The 25,174-nt window shown below is 47.8% G+C and overlaps 1 protein-coding gene across 1 annotated transcript in view; it reads left to right on the plus strand.

Moving 5' to 3' along the window:
* Nucleotides 1–23,120, plus strand: part of FAM184B (family with sequence similarity 184 member B) — an 82,086-nt gene extending 58,966 nt beyond the window's left edge. The window contains exons 9-17 of the mRNA XM_058670280.1: nt 5,520–5,649; nt 11,101–11,224; nt 12,528–12,691; nt 14,993–15,165; nt 15,848–15,994; nt 17,750–17,867; nt 19,144–19,248; nt 20,223–20,422; nt 22,007–23,120. Coding sequence (XP_058526263.1) covers nt 5,520–5,649; nt 11,101–11,224; nt 12,528–12,691; nt 14,993–15,165; nt 15,848–15,994; nt 17,750–17,867; nt 19,144–19,248; nt 20,223–20,422; nt 22,007–22,097 — 1,252 coding nt within the window. The 3' untranslated portion in view covers nt 22,098–23,120. The remainder of the gene's footprint in view (nt 1–5,519; nt 5,650–11,100; nt 11,225–12,527; nt 12,692–14,992; nt 15,166–15,847; nt 15,995–17,749; nt 17,868–19,143; nt 19,249–20,222; nt 20,423–22,006) is intronic.
* Nucleotides 23,121–25,174: the final 2,054 nt, after the last annotated feature.

Below are 25,174 nucleotides of genomic sequence, written 5' to 3' on the forward strand. Positions count from 1 at the left end.
TTCTCTGTGAAAATTCAGCACACACCTACCAAAATCACCACTTAGCTATTTAAGCAAAAGAAAGAAAGAAAGAAAGAAAGAAAGAAAGAAAGAAAGAAAGAAAGAAAGAAAGAAAGAAAAGAAAAAGCATAGAGCCATAGGAACACTGACAGGAGAATATTTGTATTTATTTCCAACATATTTATTCTTAAGAACCCAGAAGTATATAAACAAAAGATGGAAAATGGTTGAACAAAGTAAGATTTATTCATGCAATGGAATACTGCTGCTTAGCAACAGAAAGTGTGAACTACTGACATGCACAATAATATGACTGGCTCCGAAAGACATGGCCAGAAATAAAGGATTACCATCTTCATCCATCTTCTGTGGCCATAAGGAAATACCACAGACCGTGTAAAAGTGTGTTTAGCTCTTGGCTCTGGCAGGTGGGATGTCCCAGAGTTCAGTGCCAGAATGCCTGGAGGCCTTCCTAAGAGTGGAGGGCAGCTCCTGGTGAGACAGCAAGCCTACCACTGCCTGGGGAGCCTCATGAAACAGTCACTTATCAAACATACGATGTTGGGGATTAATCTGCCAACACCTGAATTTGTCAGGCAACATTCAAATCACAAGTATCTATCTCTTGATGCTTATGATCAGGCAAATGTAGTGGTGATGAGAAAACACTGGCTGCCTGTAGATGGTTGAATTGACAGGAGAAAAGCATCATCTGGGATAATGAAAATGTTCTGTATTTGACATGTTGGTATTCCGGTTGTGTGTACTTATGAGTGTCCTAATGCACTGAATTTTGCACCTAAGATCCTTGCATTTCACTGTATGTAAATCTTATGTCAGTAAAACTTTTTAAGTAAGCTCTTCTCCTTGAAGGAAATGCAGCTTCCTCCCAAGGCCTCACCAGGAAAGCTGGCCTGCCCCACTCAGCCAGCAGGAGGTGCTGCCCATCACAGGCTGCCCTCTCTAGCCCCTCTGGCCTTCTGCCAACTCTCAGGCTTTGTTCATATCCATAGTCCAGACACAAGTATCCCCATTTACCACTCTTCAATGATAGCACCTCCCACAAGCTAGAAGAACCTAGGAGGATTAGAATGGCAGGAAAGAAAACTTCTCCTTGTGAAATGCTCAACTCTTGATGTGGCTCTCATTGTGTCTCAGACACTCTTTCCAGCACTTTAATTCACACTCTTTTAGCACTTTGACTAATAATCCTTGTTTTCCTGTGTAAAAGTACTCCTGCCACAGAGAACAAAGCTCAGGCCCACACCCTGTGAAGACAGCAGGGTGCTGGAGCAGCAGAGGTAGAATTGAAACCTGTGCAGTCTGGCTATAGCATCCCTGCTCTTAGTCATGTGGCTGTGCTGCTGCCAGCATCCTTTTCGTGTTTTAACCCCTCAGCCTGAGCCGGTGCAGCTGGGCCTCCTCACTGCTGTCGGGCAGAGTGCCCCCTCCACTCAGTCCAGAAGCCTAACCCTGCAACTTCTGGTTCTCTAACCTAATGTTCTTGCCAGGGGAAGCAAAATGCCATCATGTTCTTCTGGCACGGTTGACATTAAATCATTCGTATCTTAATATCTCAGCTAGCTCAAAAGTTCAAGTTGGAGAACTGACATTTGTCAATGTGTTACCTAGAATGTAGAAATTACTTCAGCTTTAAACCAGTGTTCTGGTTTAAATATATATATATGCATATATATATTTGTGTATATATATATGTGTATATATATATACACACAGAGAGAGAGAGAGAGAGAGAGGAGGCCTATTTCTAATCCTCCTGCTTATCCTTATGGCTCCCAGTAAAAATTATGAGCTTGCCCATGTGTGTAAAGCACTGTACTAAAAGAAAGGATTTTTGTTTCACTTGCTTTTGTAGGCAGGATGAGTTATAAAGTTAGTCCTTAGAGATCTCTTTTTCAGAGACCTTAAGGGTCCTTCCTAATTTCTCAGTCATTATGACCATTGGTCATAACTTACTAAGCACCCACTAATTAAACTAGCAGTCAGGCAGAATGCTGAATCCTGTGCAGGAACACTGACAACGTATATGCCAAGTCACTTTTGAAAAGCTGGGAGAAGAATCAAAATGGCAGAATAGGGTAAGGACACGTTTAAACAGATGGAGAAATATTAGCCAGTGTGAAGCAGAGAGGGCACATTCCAGGAAATAGGAGAGGACAGAACAGTAGCAGAGGGGTACCTGAAGACTCACAGATACAGGAAAACAGCAGACACAACAGTACACTGTTGCAGTGACTGATACCCCCGGAGCATTCAGCGAATGGGGATCTAAACTCCACCGGCAGCTGGAACTCCACCAGCAACAAGGTGGGAAGGGACGTTTACCTGGAGCTCCAGAGGTGAACCCAGATGAAGAACTGCCTGTCCTGGTGGTCTGTTTGATTTGACCAGAGGCAGAGACCGAGCTGCAGGTCCTAGAGGGGCGATATGGGATGCGAACAGGGTGGATTTCATAGCCCAGTCCGCCTCCTAGAACTGAATTAAGCGCCATTTTGTTTAAGGAGGCAAGAGCTACAGGGCAGGACTGCTCATGCACTGAGCTGGGAGTGAACTAATTTCTGATTCAGTGAACTGCAACAATGTGGCATCCTACAGGCTCCACCCAAGACAGGTTGGGTAGCCCTCAGACCTGATGGCCAGACCTGATGGTATGTCAGGCACCATTTTATACAATGTGCAAGGACTTTGAGACTGTGGTGACAGTGCTGATCTGTGCATGCGCTGAGCTGGGAGTGAACTCACTAAGCTTAGTGCATTGCATTGGTCCCACAGGAAAATAATACCGACTATGGCATATATAGGTCAAAATAGGTCCATGTGGCACCCAGACCTACCAGCCTATAAGCACCAACAATCTAGCTATATAGGACACCTAGAGTCTCTCTAATCCTGGGACCTGCTCCAACCAGAAGTGGGAGAAAGGTTATACAGACAATGGTGCAGCCTCAGCACAGTATCACAGAGGTAGAGACTGGTGAGCCAGGAGCTGGGGCTACAGAGACCATGGTGGAAATCTAACATAGGAACCCAGACCTGGAACTCGCTGGAAGTTGTGGCACAATTGGCTGCAAACAAAGAGCTGTGTAGAAACCTGCCCCAAGGAGAAGAATCTGATAACCAGAAGTACAATGACCAAGAGCAAAAGAAGAGACAACGGCACAATGAATATTACTGAAGACTCCCCTACAAAGGAACAAAACCCTTTCCCAACCTGAGTTTACTGAGGAAGACATCAAGAAAATGGGAGATACAGAATTCAAAACACTTGTTATAAACTTCTTATCAACAACGAGAAGAATGTAAAGCACACATTGAAGGAATTCAAGGAATTTGTCACACTGTAAATGAATCAAATGAAAGCTGCTATATCAGAAATGAAGAATACAGTGGAGCAAACTAAAAGTATAGTGGAGAATCTCCAAAATAAAATGAAGGAGGCAGAAGAAAGAATCTCGGAATTAGAAGATACTTCCTGTCACCAGGGGGAAACAAACAAAAAGCTGGAAGCAGAGCTGGATTAGACTTTAAAAAAGTATTCAAGAATTGAAAGACACTATTAGAAGGCCAAATATAAGAGTAAAGGGAATTCTGGGCCCAGCAGCATGGCCTAGCGGCTAAAGTCCTTACCTTGAATGCGCCAGGATCCCATATGGGAGCCGGTTCTAATCCCGGCAGCTCCACTTCCCATCCAGCTCCCTGCTTGTGGCCTGGGAAGGCAGTCGAGGATGGCCCAAAGCCTTAGGACCCTGCACCCTTGTGGGAGACTTGGAGGAGGTTCCTGATTCCTGGCTTCGGATCGGCTCAGCACTGGCCATTGTGGCTCACTTGGGGAGTGAATCATCGGACAGAAGATCTTCCTCTCTGTCTCTCCTCCTCTCTGTATATCTTGCTTTGTAATAAAAATAAATAAATCTTTTAAAAAAAGAGTTATGGGAATCCCAGAAGATGCAGAAAGAGAAGCTAGGTTTACAGATATGTTTAATGAAATAATAAGGGAAAATTTCCCTAATCTAGAGAAAGAATTGGGAAACAACATCCAGGAGGGGCACAGAACTCCCAACAGGCTTGACCAAAAGCAATCTTCACCACAACACATGATCATCAAGCTCTCTTCAATTGAACATAAGGAAAAGATCCTTAAATGTGCACGTGAAAAAAATCGACTGACATATAAAGGAATGCCAATTAAACTCACAGGAGACCTCTCACAGGAAATTACAGGCCAGAAGAGAATGGAGTGACATATTCCAGATTCTAAAAGCAAAAAAAAATGTCGGCCCAGGATAACGTACCCAGCAAAACTTTCCTTTGTCTTTGAAAATGAAATAAAATTCTTCCACAGTAAAGAAAAGTTGAAAAAACATGCCTCTTTCAAACCTGCCCTACAAATGATGTTTAAAGATGTTCTCTTGGGACAGAGAAGAGGAATAGCACCCACCAAAACCAAAGGCAAATTGGAAGAACATCCCAGTAAAATAACAACAGAAGACTAAACCAATGAACAACCCATTCCTAAAATGACAGGACCAAAGTACCACCCATACATATTAAAACTCTGAATGTAAATGACTTAAGCTCAATCAAACGTCATAGATTAGTAGACTGGATTAAAAACAAAACCCATCTATTTATTGTCTAGAAGAGACACACTTCACCAACAAAAATCAGTGGAAACTATATTGCATGGGTTTTATTGTTTTCTGTTAGTTTCATCTCTTCAAAACACTTTCTTCTGATTAAATCATTCAATGACTCCTAGATCATACAGTAGCATCATTTTCTTCAAGCAAGTTCTTGATTTTCTTTTTCATTTCTCCAGTCATTCAGTAACATGTTATTTAATGTCATGGTGTTGTTAATTTCTTTTTTTTTCCTTCCTGTTGTTGATTTTGTATTGTGGCTTTTCATTTAAGGGGATGTATAGTAACTTTATAATGGAGATTATCATATCAAGTAGCATATTATTTAACTTCATGGCATTGTAAATTTCTGTTTTTCTTCCTGCTATTGATTTTGTATTGTATTAATTTAAGGGGATGTATAGTAACTACGTAATGGAGACTATCATATCCAGATGTAAGGATACAATGCAGTATGCATTTCTACTTCCAAAGATGGACTTCTAATGAAGCTGTTTACTATATCTTGACGATAGGATGCTAGACTCTCTGTCATTGTCCATGCCCACATGATGGATATATGACTGTGTATGGAAAAACTATTATATAGCAATGATATAGGGGAACTCGGTGAGGAGGGAAGGATTTGGGGAGGGGATAAGGGAAATCCCACAATCTATGGAATTGTATCATAAAATGGTAACAATAAAAAGAAGTAAAAAAAAAAAAAAAAAGCTGAGCAAGATGGTTCTCTAGGAGAACCATCTCTAGGAGCCGACACTCCCTCCTCCTCCACCTGATACTTCTGGAGGTATCAGGTTGTTAGACCTAGTCCCCATTCTAGTCTCTTTTGTGACTGTGGCCTCTGTATCTTCAAAGGATCAAAGTGTCCCTCAAGGAGGGAAGGGACCTACAACCTGCAGAGGATTCTTTGTGGAAGAAGGAGGCTCCCGAAGTCCAGCATCTGCAGGGAGACTGGCAGAGCCAGAAGATGAGATTGCAAGCACAGGTAGAAGGGCAGCTCTGGGGGTGGGAGAGCGGGAAGTACCTTCATCCTGAGTGACATCCTGCCCCCCTCTCCCCCGCCTCTACAGACAACCTCGGGAATGCATGCAGGGCCTGAATCACATCCCAGCTGGGAAGGGTATTGTGGGTGGAGCGCAGTATAGGGTTCTGGGCTTTATTTATTCATTCATGCAAAACCAACTATGCTCCTGAAGACCTACTGTGAAGCACAGATGATACAGCAATGTAACAAAAATCAGAGAAATCTCACCAAATTGTGTATGTCATGAATATATATGTATTTTAGCCATGAAGGTGAGAACAGTTAGTATATTTTATATTTTGGCAGAGAAGTGGGAACAGACAATAAATACTAGGCCTAATAAATAGCTAAATCAAATAGAAGGGGATGGGAGCTTCAGAAAGAAGAAAAACAAAGCCAGGCAGACAGAATAAAAGGTCATCTGATGATGGAGTTTGGGTTATATAGCACCAACTTGCTGGGGTTGTCAGGATAAGTAAACATCTGAGATAAAGGAGACTGCAGATGGCTCTCTAGAGAACATTCTAGACCCTTTTGTTTTTTTGTAACTCTTTCTATTTCTTTTGGAAGGCCTATGTCACATGCTGTGGTCTTTTGTCTTTTGGTATTCATGGCAGTAACTGGGGCATATTCTGAGGGACCTGATACCCCATTCTATTAGTCAGTCATCATTACTTTAACTAAAAGGACTGGGAGGAGCTTTTAGGAAGGAAGATGGTTTCTCTTTGCTCACAGCTTTGGAGGTTGACTGACCAAGAAACCAGGTGGTCTCATTAGTCTGGCATCTGATGATAGAACATATGTGGAGGGAGGATTACACAGAAGCCATGACATCATGGGTGGGATCCTTCTCCATGTCCCTGTGTCCCTGCCCCAGCCACCCCACCCACTCCATTCACTTCCTATAGGCCATACCCTCAGATGCAGCAGTTGGACCAAGACGCTGGCCTAATCCATCCATCATCAGCTCCCAGCAAGGCCTTGGGGTATAGATGTCCACATAAGTCTGGACACCCATTTCTGTTCAGATCATAACATCCTGACTCTTAAAGCTTGCACTTCTCACATGCTTCCCATTGATGAAGAGGCTCGTCTAGGTTATATTAATGTTCAGGAAGGTTTAAGAAAATATTTACTTATTTTTATTGGAAAGGCAGATCAAATTTACAGAGAGGAGAGACAGAGAGAATGATTTTCCATCTGCTGTTTCACTCCTCAAGTGGCCACAAAAACCAGAGCTGAGCCGATCCAAAGCCAGGAGCCAGAAGCTTCTTATGAGTCTATGACGTGGGTTCAGGGTCCCAAAGCTTTGGACCATCCTCTGCTGCTTTCCCAGGTCACAAGCAGGGAGCTGGATGGGAAACGGAGCACCTGGCACACAAAACAGCACCTATATGGGATTTGATTGAGTCAAAACACTGGGCCCAATGTTCAGAAAGTTTTAAAACTAGTAATAGTAATCCCAGGAAGGGATTCTAGGCTAAGGGCAGCCCACACAGGTCTTACACGTGCAGCAGGCTGTGGAGCAGTGTACTGTGCAAAAGCTCAAGTCACTGACTGCAAGAGGGAGGCTCTGCAGCATGGGCTCCAGGAGAATGCCCAGCAGAGCCAGGCCCTGGCAGCCCAGCTCAAGGCTGCCCACCAGCGAGCTCCACACACACCCGAGAAGGCCGAAGACAAGGACCTCAAGGGATGGGATGGTTATGAGCAAGACTGTTTACTGAACTCCTGCCACGTGAGTGCCTGCTGTGCACTGTCCAGTGCATCCAGCTCTTTCCCTCCAATACCTGTAGCGATTATACAAGGTTATTACCCTGTTCCCTTGCATCATGTGAGTAAAGAGGCTCCAAGACATTCAGTAACTCACTCAGGGTCATGCAGCCACTAAGTTGCGAAGCACGGATGCACACTCAGGCAGGTTTGGCTCCTTGTAGTGCTTTTCCTTGTCTGCACATGATCTTTCTAATAGAAGAGCAACTGGTGTTTGTGCCTTGGTGATGCAGTGCATAGTACATGCCCGGGAGTCAGGCTGAGCCTGAGCAAAAAGGAAGAGGGCAAGACAAGGTTGAGCAAAGAGCAGCACAGTAGCAAAGACCTTCCCAAGGGTGTGGGAAAGAGGGTGTAGAGTCAAGCCCACCATGACGCCGGCCTGGCAGTGTGATTCGAGCACTGTTTATCCGGTGCCTTCTCCCTCTGTCATGGCTTCATTACTTCCTGTTCTGGAAGGATTCCTCCTTGCTCACCTTGGAGGTTCCTTGAAGAAATGGGCCACAAAGACAGAAGCAAACAATGGTGGAGAGAATACAAGGCAGTAAAAAGCCAGGGAATTCCATTCAGGAGCAGGAAGGAAGGCTTTTGGAGGCCAGAGAAGCTCCAGGCGCGCTGGTAGATGTCTCCAGGGAGAAAGCAGGCTGACGTGCTAATGAGTTTGGCCATATGGAAAATTGTTTCAGAGATGTTTTACAAGGAGTTAGAAGCTGTTAGGAGATTCAGGCAAATAGCCAAAGAGAACCAAACAAAATGAAGAAAGTTGTACAAGATAGAGCTTTGAGCAGAACAATTTACTTATCAGTGAATATTTCCATATAGTGAGTATATAAGGAAATATCCATATAATGGAAATATGGAGTATATTTCAATGTAGTCAAGAAGCAATGTAGCTATGGGAAGTGGATGGGTAAAGTGTATATAATCTGAAATCTTCATCTACATAATGTAAGGTAAGCCATAATCTCACAAACCATCAAGATAGAACAGAATGGAGCCATCATCTTTTATACATATATATACATATATAGTTTACTTGGCAGGCAGAGGAAATGACTGAGAGCCAGAGACAGACAGACAGAATCTTCCATTTGCGGGTTCATGCCCCAGATACTCCCAACAGCAGAGCTTGGTCAGGCCGAAGCCAAGAGCCCAGAACCCACATCTGTGGCAGAGACCCAACTGTTGGAACTATCGCTTGCTTCACCCCACTGTGTGCATCAGCAGGAACTTGGATTGGCAACTGAGCTAGAACTTGAGCCACAAATGCTGACAGTGCACGTGGGAACCCCAAGTAGCATCTTAGCCACTGCACCACATACCACCCCAGGTCCTCTCTTGGTGGTGGTGGCAAACACCAAAAGAAACAACCAGAAGGCCTGACACTGGTGTCCTCAAGAGAGAAGAATGCAAAGGAAGGGGAAAAACAGGATGGGAGGCTGCTGCATGGTTTTTATTTAATACCATTTAGCTCTTTTCATACATTGTCCTGGTCAAAAAATAGAATAAGCTTTAAAAATAGAGATGAGGTTATTATTCATGTAGGCTGCCTGGCACTTATTAGATCTAACCCTCAAAAATGTCCTTTCCCTTTCTTCTTTTATTCCTTTAAGTCTTTTTCCAGCCTGGCATTGCAATATAAGAGCTGGGGTAGGTGGGAGCCCCAAGGTTATTAGCCAGCGCAATGTTTCTGCTCATGTTCGTCTGAACTTTTTCCTCTGGGCTCCAGCCCCTGGCAACCCACGGGCTTTTCTCACCTGACATGGAGCAGTTCTGGGGCCTCTCCAGGGAGGACCAGAGTGCCGGAGACCTGCCATGGGGTACAGAAGAGGGCCAGGAAACCCGGGAATGGGACTCGGGATCTTTCCCCAAGTCCACATGTGATAGTTCCAAAGTAAGACCCAACAAGCCAAGTCCACGTTGTGATTGCAAGGCAAGGTGAAGCGTGCAGATTCCTAGTCCAGGAGTAAGAATGGGCTACCTGGGCTCCAGTGCTGGGTCTGCCACTCACACCAGTATGAGAGCTGGTGCAGGTCATGCAGCTTTTTCATGCCTCTGCTTCCTCGTTTAGAAGATGACAGGCAATAGTCGGTATCTCATGGGAGACTGAGAAAGTCAAAAGAGGTAATTCATGGTGTCTGGGGCAGGGTTGGCCTGACAGTGAAGCTACTGGCTGGGATGTGCACATCACATTGGGCTGACTGTGTTCACCTCTGGCTCCTCATGCCAGCCAGGGTGCAAACTGGGAGCTAGACTGAGCTTCCAGCTCATGGCGTTAGTCTCCCCAGCTCTTTCACTTTGGGGAATGAAACAGCAGATGGACAAATCTCTGTCTCTATCTTTCTTTCTCTCTTTCTCTCCCTCTTCCTCTCTCTCTCTCTCTCTCTCCCCCTCTTCCTCTCTTTCCCCCTCTATTCCTCCTTTCCTCTTGCCCCCTCCTACTCTCTCTCCCTAGTGAATAGATTTAAAATAAATAAAAATCCACCCTCAGTGTGAGCTCAGACAGTCCCAGATGATTAGTACCCTCTCTCCTTCTGGGGCTCAGCTCCAGGGATGTACTCCCGCGGCATCCTTTCTGTGACTATGGAAAAGCAAATTCATCCCAACAGCCTCAGCCTCCTCATCTGAACATTACACCGGTGTTTCAACTAGAACTCTCTAAGTTCTACAACAACAGCCAGAAATGATATTAGTATCCTATTGCTGCTGCAGGAAATGATCACCTGCCGGTTGTTAGGGCTGTCTTCCTGGTAAAGCTTCCAAGGGACAATGTGCTTTACCCAGGAAGCTAGAGGTTGCCCAAATCCCCTGACCCCTGGCCTTCCCACGTCATCAAAACCAACAACAGAGCATCTTCTCTCTCTCTCTTCCTTCCTACCCCACTCCCTGCCCTCGACTCGCACTTCCACCCTCAAGTCTCCTGCCTAGCCTTCCTCCTAGTGCCTCCTTCCAAGGACCCTGTGCTGACTCTGGGCCACCCAGACAATCCAGGGCACACCTTTGAGTTGATCACGTCCGTGAAGTCCCTTTGATGTGTAAGTTAACAGATCCTGGGCATTCAGGTATAGACTGCCCAGACGTGGACTTGAGCCAGTGTAGAGGGACAGTTTGCACATTTGCTTTGGCAACTGGACATACAATAGGCTTTTAATAAATGAAAGGGATGGCTGAATCAAAGGATGAACAGATAAAGGAACTGCGAGAGGGACACAGCCAGTTTTCAGGTTCCATTCTAGACTGAAAAACCCAGAAGCTCCCCCTGTCCTTCTCCACTGCCCGTCATTTCTGCTCTCCTTTGCTCATCAGCCAGCACTGGCCCTTCATCACAGACAGCCGATTGCCCTGCTGGCGGTCCTGAATGTGTTCAACTTGGAGCCACATAGATTATGACTCTGTTTCTTCCCTGTCTACCTACCACTGGATTGGTCCCACTTGAAACAGATGTCCACTCTGGTCTGGTCAGCTGTGGATTGAGGGTGGGTTCATATGGTCCAAAATGGGTGCTGTGGCTAGGCCATTGCCGGAGCATTCACTGTAGTCTTATACATCACACTCTGCTGGCTCTTGGTGGGAGCTTGTCAGAGGGGAGGGGCCTTCTGCCTATGGGCTCACTTCACGCTTGCTTCCTCCCATGTGTGACCTCAGGCCACAGAGGAGCACCTCAAGAAGGAATCCAGCCACAGCCTCCAGATCCAACAGCAAGCACACCAGGCCCTGGAGGAGAAGGCAAGACAAGAGAGGATGCAGGCACAGCACAGCCTGCTGCTAGGTATGCAGCCCACCGCCCGTGCAGGGCAGTCAATGTGCATAGTGACCAGTGGGAGGCTGAGGGACAGGGTGGTACCCAGGGGCAGGAGGCCAGGGTGATGACGAGCCTGGCTCTGCTGCCAGCGGGGTCAGCGTGAACCTCATTCTCCTTTTCCATAATACAGTTACAATTGCCCCACCTCAACTGTTGCCCTAAGTGCCCTAGATGAGACTAGAAACAGCGTCTGCATGGCATAGAGATGAACCCAGTGAGAGCCTCTCAGAGGGGCTTTCCACGGTTGCTTCAACCTCTCATTGCTTCTCCGAAGATTCCTGTAAAGTGGGAAACTCAGATCTCTATGCTCCTGCTTGTCCCTGCCTGCTCTGCCTGTTCCCTCGTTACCCCAACAGGAAACAGCCCCTCTTCAACTTCCACATCAGCAGCCACACCCAAAACATTCTAATGGAGGCAGAGATGTTTTGGGGGTTCAAACTTGCTGGGTTTGAAGCCAGTGTCTGACACCCAGCGCCTGTGTGACCTTGGGCAAGTTTCTTAACTGCCCTGCAAAATGAGGGCAGAGGTGAAGATCCGTGAGCAGATGCGTGCAAAGGGCCTGGAAGAGAGCCTGGCAGGGGGAGGGTATGAGCTATGCCTGCCCCCAGTTGTCTCTATTCCTACATGTGACACAGCACAACGGTAGCTTAGGTCAGTGTGTGAGAGGAAAGGAGGGGCGTGCTCACTAGAGCACCTGGTATTCGGCGCTTGGGAACTAACACTGGCAGATGGGAGGATGGGTGGGTGGTGGGTGATTGGATGGGTGAGTCCTCGTGTTGAATATGGTTTAAACAATACAGATTCATGTTTGTCAATGGGAAGGAGACCACTGCCTGTTCGAGACCCTCATCTCCTTGGTCACTTGCTAATTGCTTGGCCTCCTGCCGCGGTGCTTAGGTCAAGTGTCGTCTCAGGCCATCTCACTCTACCCTGCCACCCAGCAGTGGCCCAGAGGGTCGAGAATGGAAACTTGAAGCTCTGCTCCATGATTTCATAGCTGTGCGGCCCTAGGAAACGTTTCACAGTCTGACACTGGCTCCCTTCATGAAACAGAGCTGGTGGGATGCTGCAGCACATGGGGATGTGTTGGCACTCGGATGGGAATGATTTTGCAGAATTTGGGTTATTCAAGGCTGTTGTACATGGAGTTATGGTTACTCTGACTGGGGCCCAAAGCCTGCAGCAGCTGCCCATTGTGCCCTCTCCCTAGACTTTCTTCCCTGCATTCCAGACTCCAGCTTTGACTCCCCTCCCACTGCTCCTTCTGCAGAGTCCCTCAGGCAGGAGCTGTCAGGGCCCCGGGCGGCCGGCTCTGAGCACCAGCAGGACCTGGAGGCGCTGCGGGCCCAGCTGAAGATACTGGGCAGCGTGGGCGGAGGGCAGGCTGTGACCCAGTGTCTGGGCGACAGGGAGGACCACACCCTCAACACAGAGGTCAGTACCCCAGCCCAGGCCGCACCCCTCCCTTTGGAGCAGCTCCCGGAGGGCAGGAGAAGCTGGTCAAGACCCAGCCCCTCAGCCGGCCCGGGGCATTCAGGCGACCCGCGGGCACCTGTCTTTGAGAAACAAGCAACAGGTGTTAGATGCTGCATGTTATTTATAATTCAGACAGTGGCCTATTCAAATGCAGGCTGGTCATTCCTTCTAACCTGTAGGGTGGTTTCTTGGGACACCTGCCCATCTAGACCTTGCCATTCCTGTACGTGGAAGAACCATGTCCCCAGGCTCAGCAGCAGCTGTCCTTGCTCCTCCTCTCAGCCCCTTCCCTACAAGTCCACAATTCCTAACCAAGCTGGGGAGCAGCATCCCCTCACATCCAGCCTCTAGTATGGCTCAGGCTGGCAACCAGTAGCCTCTGCGTCTGGCTGGACTCTGTGCCTGCAGCCACAACCCCTGGGTAGGTGTCCTGCCTCTGTCCTCTACCTGGGTCACCTCCTCTGTCCCTTCCCATCATGCAGCTTGTCCCTCCTTGCGGAGGTCCTTCCCACCACCCTTCCCCCACCCTGCTCCTGTGCACCAAGCCCTCTCCACCTACGGAGCTCCCGGAGTGCTTTGGTGACACAACCTGGGTCTGCCTGTCATGTAGGGATGCTCTTTGTGTGTGTGTGTGTGTGTGTGTGTGTGTGATTTATTTAGTTTTATTGGAAAGGTAGCATTACAGAGAGAAGGAGAGACAGAAAGAAAGATCTTCCATCCGATGACTGAGCTGATCTGACAGCAGGAGCCAGGAGCTTCTTCTGGGTCTCCCACGTGGATGCAGGGTCCTAAGGCTTTGGGCCATCTGTGACTGCTTTCCCAGGCCATAAGCAGGGAGCAGGATGGAAGCAGGGCTGCAAAGATTAGAACCAGTACCCGTATGGGATCCTGACGTGTGCAAGGCAAGGGCTTTAGCCGCTAGGTTATTATGCTGGGCCTGCAGGGATGCTCTTGTTTCCTGACCTGGGCTGGGAGTTTTCAGAGAACAAACCCTGTGTGCTCCGCCCCCTCTTGTGCACACTGCATCAGTGGATGTGGACTGATGACAGGTTGGGATCACACATGTCAGATTTTGCCGGTACTGAGTGCTGAACAGCAGTTTCTGTGTTTGGGGAGAAATAATAGAAAGTGAGGAATTACGGAGTGTTTAGCCCAGTGGGTTAGCAGGTGTTGTCTAGGTCAGTGGGAGCCTATGGAAGAGGACAGGGGACCCTCCAGACGAGAACAGCTGGGGACCAGAGCACACCAGGAATCAGTGCTCGCCAGAGGGTTCCAGAGGGGAAGCCAGGGAGCTGTGGAATTGTGCCAGCCCTTCATCTTCATGTCACATGGGGGAGGCCTTGAGCCTTCTAGAAGGAATGGTGTGGCCTCAGGGAAAAACAGAGAGCTGACGTAGGGGCACCAACAGTGAGGAATGGCCCAGGCAGCATGAGTGGACTGGGGATGGCTCAGGACCGCAGCAGGAGTCGTCATCCCACTCATGCCATTCGGATCACTGGTGTTCCATCCTACAGGGACCCTCTCTAGAGCCCTGTGAAATAACACTCAGGTGTGGCCCACCTGGGACACAAATGGAAGGGCTCTTCCCATCAGCCCCTGCCTGCTCTGGGTCAGAGGAGGGCTGCCTCCCTGCTCCTGCTCTTGCTATACACCTGCCAGTGCCAACGGGTGCACATGAGCGTTCACCCCACTCAAATCCAAGGGCAGGAAGCAGGCCCTCCCGGCGCAGAGCTGGTCAGTTCCCATGGGTAGTCAGCCGGACACTCAGTGCTCAGGCCCCCAGGCATCTTCCAGTGAGCCTGGACATCCCAGCGTTCACCAGCCTTGAGTGACATGTGACCTCATTTAACGCTGAACACAAACATTCTGGCATCATGTCACTTAGCAAGCACCTATGTGGGACCTACTGCATACCAGCCACTGTGCAAGGTGTGAGCGACGGGGAAGACAGACTGCCCAGGTGGTTGCACCCGGCGTGTAGTCGTGGACTTCGTTCGGTGTCACCCTACACACCGGGACCCCTGCTGAACAGAGAGGGCGCTCCAAGCAGAGGCCAGGGCATGCAACCCCTGAGCAGGGCGCTGCTTGCCTGGCCCTGGCCAACCCAGGGTAGGTAGGAAATCATTGAGGCCGCCTAGTCTGTATAGCTCCCGCGCAGGCAGAGGAGGAGCCATGCGGTCTCCACCACCACTGCAGCACAGCCCTGGTTCTTGCTTCTCCTGAAAACACCCCTCTCGTGGCTGCCTTCTTCCTCCTCAGGAAGCTGACCACCCGGGCCAGGTCAGTTCCCTGCCTGACCTGGGCGAGCAGGGGCTGAGCCCCGGTTGCCGGCTGCGGGAGGAGAACGCGCAGCTCCAGGACACAGTGCGGCGGCTGCGGGCCGAAGTGGAGCAACACCAGCAGGAGGCGCTGCAGCTCCGCGGTCAGCACAGGTGAGTAAGGGACCCGAGCTTCCCACCTGCCCCGCTAAGGTCTATAAAGTGAATGAGAGAGGCCCCAGCTGGGCTGGGCCGGAGGCTCTTCTGAGAGGCGGCCCACCGGAGCCCACTTGGTCGGGGATGAGAACCCCTTGAGCTCAGCGAACGGCTGGCCACATGACCCTGGGCAAGGTCCCAGAGCACGGAGGTTGGATGAGGATAGGGACTCCAAACTACTTTGGGTCACAGCCTACTCCAGGTAAGGAAAAGCTTTAGGATGTAGTAGCACAAAAAATGGGCACACGCTCTATGAAGACAGCACATGCCTGGGTTCATCCGTGGTCCCCCTAGTGCCCGCTGGTAGCTTAAACAAAGTGGTAGCCAAAAACTGAACAACCTCACTGCTGCTGGGGTGGTGTGAACACTCCTGCTCCTTGCAGTAACCACATACGGGGAGTGCCTGCCGTCACCTGCACTTAACAGAGAGCGGGGAGCAGTGTGCCTGGGGTGGCTCTGCCACGAAGGGACAATGACAGCTGGCCTGACAGGCTGCTCTCCCCGCCAGTCCAGCTGCCTTTCCACTGCGGCTGTGCCCTCCTGGGTGCCAGGGTGCAGTCCTTCGAGGCTGCCCGAGCTGTCCGCAGTGTGGGGAGCTCTTCTTGGCTCCTGGGCAAGTCTGTGCTTCTCTCCGCCGCAGACTGCTGGAGGAGCAGCAGCAAGCCCAGCGGGCCAGGGAGGTGGAGTCATTGCGCCAGGAGCACCGGAAGGAGATGCAGGCCATGGTGGCGGAGTTCAGCGGTGCCCAGGCCCGGCTGCAGGCCCGGCTGGCCGCCCTGGAAGCTGAGTAAGTGCAGGCTTGGGCCCACGTACAGGGCAACTAGCACATGTCCCACTTTGCATCCCAGTGTCCCTGGGCTGCCCCCGTTCTTAATCTGCGAGTCCTGCGTTCTGGGAGCCCCTGAAGCCCACACAAACCAGGATGGTGGATCACCCCTCATTTCATGAGGCTGCGATGCCCCTGAGAGTGAGCGTGCTCATGGGGTGGCTTAACCCCATCCTGGGAAGAACTTGTGACCTGGGCTGCTTTAGCGTGAGCATCTGCCCTGCTGTGCAGGTGTCTGTCATCTCCCGGTCTTCACAGCAGCCCTTCAAGGAGGAAACCGGCATTCCCACAGGCAGAGAAGGCAGGCGAGGGGCCCTCAGGCGTGCACACGAGCAGTTAATCACTCAGCAAGTATGTGGTAACGACTTACTGTGAGCCCCTGCACTGTTTTAGGCTCTGGAATCAGCACAGAGCAAAACAGACTACAGTCTCAGACTGATCACAAATTATAGATGAAAAGACAGGATACGGGCTTAGTAAGTGTCCAGGGTGGGCAATGAGGGTCTCTCCAAGGAGAGAATGTGTAAGTTTTTGTCAGTTTTGTTGTTTTTTGCGGGGGGGTGGGAGGGCTGCTGTTATAAGGCAGTGTGTTAAGCCACCGCTTGCAACACTGCTACATCACACATCAGAGTGCCAGGTTGGATCCCGGCTGCTCTTCTCTGATCCAGCTTGTTGATAATGCCTGGGAAGCAGAGAATGAAGGTCCAAGTAGCTGGCCCCCTGACACCCATGTGGGAGACCGTGGCTCAGTTCCTGGCTCCTGACTCCTGGCTTTGGCCTGCCTGTTGGGGCTATTTGAGGAATGAACCAGCAAATGGAAAGATGGAAAATCAATCTCGCTTTTTCTGCCTTTCAACTAAAAAAAAAACAAAAACAAAAAAAAAAACTCTCTAAAAACAAATAATAAAAGGAGGTAAAGGAAGGTATGAGCCACTTAGAGAGATGGCACACCACTTGCCAAGGCCACAGGGCATGCTTCCAGTGGCTCAGAGCAGCAGGAGGCTGAGGCTGTGAAGGAGCAGCAGGTGGGTGTGCTCCAGTGCCCTGGGAGCCCCTGCAAAGCTTGAGCATGAGTGCCAAGGCCTGGCTGACTTTTAAACAGGGCCACTTCCAGCAGGGGAGCCCGGGGCCTGGGGGAAGCTATCAGGATGTGATGGCAACTTCCCGGGGTCAGACAGATGAGGCCACCAGCCCATGAGTGTGTTGCACTAAACAAACCTCAGTACACTCCGTGCGTTAGCCTCTTGAAGACGGTTCTCCACCATCTCCAATACAAAAGAAATTATGCAAGACCTGTAGTGAAAGCTGTTGCCAGAATCCATTGCTTCACTAAACCCTCCTAACCACTCAGGTTCACGCACATGTAAAAGAGCACACATAAACACTCAGGTGAAGCGCTGTACCCTCCTGCTGGCAGGAGGGGTCACAGTCATGAGGGGTGGGCGCGGAAGGACATCCTCCTGCCCAGGGCTCTAGCCCCAGCAGCACGCCCAGCTGTCAAAGCTGGCTGTGTGAGAATATAGGTGCACAAATGAGCCGTGGTCTTGGAGGGAACGGACAAGTCAGACTGGGAGGCAGGGTCCTAGATAGTTGTTGCCTGGGCTTGGGCTGGCCATGCTAAACATACAACAGCATCCCCACGGGGTCTGCTTGTCTCCTGGCTCATGGTTGAGGAACTGTTCTCAGTGGAACTCACTGCACATTGACTTGGAACAGACTGAAAGATTCCGGAGAGAAGCCGGGGAAGGGGCCATCCAGGCCTGAGGACCTGCAGCTGATAGGCCGCCTGCAGACGCGCTTGAAGGAGAGAGAGGACACCATCAAGCAGCTCATGGTGAGCATCCCGTGGCAGAGGTCTAGCGATTCGCCTGGCCTGGGCACTGCAGGATTCCCAGGGACGCCGTCTGCCCTGGCATGTCCTAGGTGCCTAAGATTTTGACTTACAAAGAATCCTTTGTCTTTTTATAGCATTTAAAAAATGCACTAAAACTTAATATAGGAAATAGAAGGTATTTCTCCCAAATCCAACAGCAAACACATGCCGCATGTTGATACTGGCGCAACGTTTTAAAGCTACAGAATTTGAGAATATCTAGAATGATTTGTTTTATTATTGAATCTTGGTGCACTCAAACCACTTTTAAAAATTGTTGTTGTTGCTTCTCCTTTGGTAAGGGAGAAAGAAAACCTATTCCTGGCATTTGATTTTCCAGCAGCCGCCGAGGCCTGATGCGCATGTCTTTGAAATGACTGCCTCCCCACCTTCTTCCCCCTTCCCTGCCTGCTTATACTTTCCCTTCAACTGAATGCTGATAGGGCACTAGGCAATTAGGTGGCAGTACGAGGGAATCATCATTTGTTTGCTAAGTGTGGAAAAGTTAATCTTAAGGGGAAAAGTATTGGTTTTTGTACAGAAAGCACACACACAAATCTGTTTACAAAGGAGTATGTTGGGCAGTGGGGGTAATGGGGGGACCAGATTAAGCCATAGACTCCTGCATCTCATGTGAGGCCCTGGTTCAGGTCCTGGCTACTCTGCTTCTGCTCCAGCTCCCCACTAATGCGGCCTGGCAGGCAGCAGGTGATAGCTCAAATGTGCAGGCTGGAAGTTAAATGAGCAGCTGGAAGACCTTTCTCTCTGTCCTTCACCGACTTACAAGTAAGCAGAAATACATAAACATCCTTAAAAATAACGTTCCAGGAGGGGAAGAAAGTGTACACTAACACACATAAGCAGGACTGTCCATTTTGTTTGCATGTTGTAAGAGGTCTTTGATTTAAATGTAAAACAGGGAGCAAAGGATTTTCCTTTGCTATAATTATTAACTTTCTGCCGTAAGTTCTTGCCATCGGATGCTAAGAATCCTTGGAGTCTCACTTCCCAATGCATACACACTTCCCTTTCCTTTTCAGGAGGGGCTGGGGACACGAGGCTCCCAGGGCTAGAGGTGCTTGTTCAAAGTCCCCGTGGCTGCACCTGGATCCTCCAACTTCTTCTCCCTGCCCTGGACTTCTTTTCTGCATATTGTACCCTCACAGCCATCTTCCTTCAAACCAGACCCTGTGCTGTGTGGTTCAGCTCATGTAGACCCAGTTGTATTGCTTTCCAGGAAGAGAGAAGATTCCAGTGTGCAGCTTTTCCCAGCACAGTGTCCCATCGGAACCGGTCCTTTTCTTTCAATCCTCACCCAGGATATTTGACCCCTTCCATGAAGGTAAATTGGTTCTGTAGGTTTTAATGAATTACTCAGTTCCGATCATTTTGTTTCCTTAAAGATAACTCCAGCTTACCAATGGGCTGAAGTTATGTTCAGAGGGGTATTCACTGGAAAGAAAGACCCACAAGAATTAGTCCAGAATGTCGACAGTGTTTATATCTGACTGGACAGATTCTATGTGGGTTTTCCAATGGGCTTTTGTAATTTCCAGATCTTTCACAGTGAATGTGTCTATGTTAATAGCTCCATCTGGTGATGAGGAGAGAGGGGAATAGGAATCATCCACTTCTTTATTTCTGTACACGTTTTTGGGGTTTGTAACAATGAGCATATTAACATGCAAGTCTCTTATCCGTTATCACACAATCCTAAAAGTTAAAAGAAATTGGTATTTTTTTAAAATTGTTCACAGGACCCTGAATCTAAACTCATTGTACTGATGTGATTTCATTTATTATTTTTATGTATGCCTCCTCATGTGATAAAATATAAACATACATAAAAAATTGTGGGAAATGGAATTAAAAGTTCATTTTGAACCCCAAATTTCAGAATCTGTATCATTTTTTCATTGCATATTTATCATGAAAATTTTTTGAAGACTCCTTTATATAATCAGATTGCAAAGTTTTTGCATCAAAATACATTTTCCTTCTAATGCCATTTTCCATGAGCTTTCTGTACTGCCCTTATGTAAGTTTCACCCCAGAATTATTAACGCATTTGAGGACAGGCTGGGCCCAGGTGCTGTAAAGAATGTCACATTGTCTTCTGAAGTCCAAGAAAAATTTGAATTACAAAGTATGTCCATCACAGAGGTTTTGGGTAAGAAAGCCATCCAGAATTTAACGCATAGATATGTAAAGGAAATTGTTGCTTCTTCTCCCAGGTCATTCTGTCTGGGTGGGCCTTAGTTTCACAGTAACATGTCTTGGGGGCAACACTAACTGACCTTCCTTTCACACAAACAGAAGAAAAGGATGGAGGAAGTGCCCAGCCGAGTGGTCAGCGTGCCAAACCTCGCCTCTTACGCGAAGAACTTTCTAAGTGGAGATCTGAGTTCCAGAATCAATGCCCCCCCAATAACTAAGTCACCCAGCTTGGACCCAAGCCCCAGCTGTGGCCGGCCTTATAAGCCCACCCAGCCTCCAGATGTGAAAACTACCACAAGGTGGGTGGTGAGCCATTACCCTTTTCCCCAGGGAAATTAGGGTCCTCTCTGTCACCTGCCTAGACACTTGGCATTTGGACAGATGCAAACACCAGCAGAACAAGCAAGCCTGCCTTGGAGATATGACAACAGAGCTAAAAGGGGAATTGAGTCATTCTTTGAGAAAGGTACCGTAACTGCAAATTCCACAGGGTCTCATTTCATACATGGATAGAAAAGGGACACTGGCTCACCTGACTGTGAATGTGTGGGCTAGACAGAAGGCATATCCTCCATCTGCCAGGGGTATCTGGATATGAATTCCTGTCCTTTTTGGACAGCCCACTTGGACTCTCCAGGGTATCCTCCTCACTTCTAAAATGCTGGTAACATGCACCTGCCTCATCAGACTAGTTATCAATGCACAGGACTTGCTTAACATGAGGTCCAGGCACGGAAATGTTCCCTGTAATTCAGGAGTGTGATTCAGGTGAACCTGTTGCATGGTCCTAGTATTGTTGAGGCTTTGTGATCTGCACGTTGGATTGAACATGCACAATGGCCTCCTATACAACTTTGATTTTTCCTTGCAGCAGCTCTTCCTGAAACTTGTTATTTTTCCTTTGCTCATTAATTTACCCTCCCAATCAGTACCCTATCAGACACAATATTTTAAGTTCTGTGCCTTGAGGTTTGTATTTGAAAAGGCCTCTTCTGAAATGTTCCTGTACCAGGGCCCCTGCCCGCCCTCCTCCTGGCTCCCCTCCCTCAGGCGCTCCTGAATTCTGGGCTGGAAGCACCCTCTTGTAGTGAATATGTCTAGTCCCTTCACAGGGGTGGAAACTGTGACATAGAAAGGCAAGCACAAACCTGAGCGAACTACCAAGGCCAGTTCCAGACTCTGGCAATGGAGTCCTTTCATTTTGATGTGCCTCTGTGTAAGGCCATTTACTCACGGTGCTGTATGAAGCTTTGCAAAGGCTGTTAAAGTGTAGTTAGAACAATGTAAAACATCACTGAAAACAAAGCTTCAGATTTTTGGTGCACTTTGAATTTCTGGATTAGAGATGCTCAGTGAATAAAATGTATATGAATATTCCAAAATCTCTACACAGTGAAACCTGAAAAACTTCTGGTCTCTGGCATTTCAGGTAACAGATGCTCGACCTATGCCCTGTTGCCCAGTTTCCCCTGTCAGGGGCTAATTTCATAGCCTCACTGAGACATTAGAACTTGTACCAGGTAAACGTCTTACAGAAGCTGTTATAAAGCTGTGTAGATAAAACCTTTCTTTCTTCTACTTTTTAAAATGGGGTTGTCTAGTTAGTGCCTAAAATATGTAATAAAAGTTGCAAAATGTGCCTCATTACTATAGTAACCACTCAATCTTAAATGAAACCGTGCTGTCTTCGAATGTCAGACAGTCCCTCCCCGCTGCCATTCTGTCACTTGTTCCCAGTTACTGGGGTCTGTTGCTCCCTATATCCAGCCCTAGACGTCAGCGAGGAGTCTCACACGGATAAAGCAGCTATCATTCCCTAAAAATACGAGAGGGTATTAAGTTGCCATTGAACATTTCAAAACCATACCTCTTCTTTTTTTTAGGACACAAGATGGTGAAACAGCCGAACCCAAAGAGGCACAGAAACCAGGCTCTGCCCACCAGGAGTGGTTCACTAAATACTTCTCCTTCTAAACTGGTCTTTAGGACACATGACAAACAGGACTTCGGGAAATTTCTCTTAAAATGTCTGATTGGAGGAATGAAAAAAACAGATGACATTCCTGTAATATGATTTCTTTATGATAGCTCAAATTTTGACATTAATGTTTTATATCATTTCATAGTGACCTCAATTCATTAAAAAAAAAAAAAAACCTTGATGTTAGATCAAACCAATCAGTGTTAGTGAAAAAGCAGAAATAGGAAAATGTCATGAATGCCACTGTGACCTACATTGTGTTTCTGGTGACCCTGACGTTGTATTTCAATTTGATGCATATGAGACTTTGTGATTTCCATGGTCTGCTTTACAAGTGGTTTCATTTTTTCCTTAAAATGCCAGCCAGTCATCACTCTTGGAAGTTATTTCTATTTAAAATTCTCTAATCCCAAAATGCACATCTGACCTCAAAAGGATGAAAATAAAACAAAGCTCAATATAAATACAAAAGTGATTTAGAAAAGAGCAACCACAACACACGAACTAGGAATGTCCTATGGCCTGCTTGGAGTGAGCACTCCGACTTCCTAGGTCTAGGAAAGCAGCTGATTAGAGGACATAACACCTACCTCAAAAGAAGCTTTGCAAGGATGAATTAAGCAAGACAATATGGTAAAGATACCAACCTTCTTGGAATGATCGGACCCTGCCCCAACAGGCATCTGAATTTCTGTGACTGTGGCATCAACTTGGTTGTTTGTGGAGGTTTCTAGACTGTTACTTGAAGTGGAAGATCCATGAATCTCCATTCACTGGGACTGGGTCCTTTGCATGGGGGTGCAGTGCTTTCCCACTGCACACGGCCTCAGAAGAGGAAACGAGGAATGGCTGTTCACGGTGCTGACCTTGCTCTTGGTCCACTCCCTGACTTGATAACCAACAACTTGTGGTGGGCAAAATGTTTTCTCAGACCTTTGGTGCTGGCCCAACAGGTGGCCCATAAGCAGATGTTCATTTTATGCTCTTTGAATAAAACTAAACAACTGGACAAGAAAGATGGCTCAGACTGCTATTACCTTCCCATACAGAAAGGCCAACCAGATGAAGACAGAACTTGTTCGTATTAATCTCAACTAGATCAATCTTAAATGAAAACTAGCTAATTACATGCTTAGGTAATTTTGAAACACACAATTCAATTTCAAGCTCACAAACTAAAAGGTAAATTTACTATCTAATTGAACAAGAAACAAGGGGCCAGCATGTGGTACAGGTTAAGCTGTGGCCTGACAGGCTGGCATCTCATGAGTTTGGGTCTGAGTCACCACTGCTTCAATTCCAATCCAGCCTCCTGATAGTGTGCCTGGAAAGGCAGTGGAAGATGGCACAAATACTTGGGTCCCTGCACCCAAATGAAAGGCCCAGATGGAGTTCCAGGCTCCTGGCTTTGGCCTCGCCCAGCTCTAGCCATTGCAGTCACTTGGGAAGTAAGCCAGTGGATCAATGTGTATTTTTTTTTTCTTCTCTCTCCCTTACTCCCTCCCTTTTGTAACTCTGCCTTTGAAATAACCAAATGCATCTTTTTTTGCTTTAAAAATATGAAAACCAGGATATCCTACTACATTTGGAATGCTTCAACAAAATACCTGAGACTGAGTAATTTACACACAAAACTTTACATGCATGCATGTCATTTTTTTATTGTATTTTTATTTTGTTACTGGAAAGGCAGAGAGAAGACAGAGGTATTTATTTCCCACCCACCCACTAGTTTACTTCCAAATGCTTACAACAACTAAAGGTAGGCCGGGCCAAAGCCAGAACCCAGGAACTCAATCTGGGTTTCCCATGCGGATGGCAGAGACCAAACCACTTTAGCAATCACTGATACCTCCGGGGGTGCGCATGATCTGGAAGACAGAATCAGAAGTTGAGCTGGAACTTAAGCCCTGACACCCCAATGTGGGTTGCAGATATCCAAGGGGGCCCCTTAACACCAGGGCAAATTCCTGCCACACAACAGAGGACAGGAAGGGACTTTGGACTGATACAGGTATGACGGCTGGGAAAGGCAGACCAAGGAAAACTGACGAGGGTCAGATGGCAAGAGAGCTCAGATGGCATGACAGCTCCAGTGCAACGGCGCATGCCGAGTCCACGCAGACAGCGAGGGAGTGGCCTGGCCCGAGCACGCCCCTGGCCCCAGGAGTGCAGCAGAAGCAGAGGAGCTGGAGACTGAACAGGGGGCTGGGAAATCAGCAGCCCAGGATCGAAGGAAATGAGAGATGAAAGGACAAGGATCGGTGTGAGCTACGAGGAACAGTCTAGTGGACTGACAAGGGGAGGCATCTCCTGAAGGAGAGAGGCGCTAGGGAAGGCAAGTGGCAGGAAACCCAGCACACAGGTAGGATTTATATGGGGTAAGTACTTCACAAAAGAACAGGAAAGGAAAAGCTGCCGTGAATAGGTTTATCCAATGTACCGGGAAGGTAAGACAGATTCCAGAGGATGCCAGTAAAACCATTTCTTTTATTTATTTATTTACTGAAAGGGAGCCGGAAGGGGGGGGTAGCTCATCCCCGTGTTCATTCCCCAAATGCCTGCATCAGAAACAGCTGGGCCAGAAGCAGAGGCTCAAGCCGGGTGCCCCACATGGGTAGCAGGGACCTATCTACACAGGGCATCACCCACTGCCTCCCAAAGCAGGAAGCAGAAATTAAGAGAAAGCCGGACTAAGAAGCAGAGCCAGGACCTGAACTCGAGACAATTCAACATAGGATGCAAGGATTCCAAGCCATGTCCTAAGAGCTTGAGATGGTTCCTTTGTCTAACAAGCAGGATGCTGTTAGAAAAATATATTTGACAAACCAACAACACTGAAAAATTGATATTTACTTAACTGATATTTACTTATTTTCAATGCATCAAAGAAATGGCAATAACGGGTACAAATATTTCAATAAAATAAAGAAATGGCAGTAACTGGTACATATGGTAACTAAAAACATTTTCACTAAGCACCAAGTAGCACCGTCCTCAATCTTTTCACCAAGGGCACCTTTCTTACTAAAGAAACAAAACTTCAAATTTTTAACTGCTTAACGCTTCT

Source organism: Ochotona princeps, chromosome 11 (assembly GCF_030435755.1).
Source record: "Ochotona princeps isolate mOchPri1 chromosome 11, mOchPri1.hap1, whole genome shotgun sequence".
NCBI classification, from domain to species: Eukaryota; Metazoa; Chordata; class Mammalia; order Lagomorpha; family Ochotonidae; genus Ochotona; species Ochotona princeps.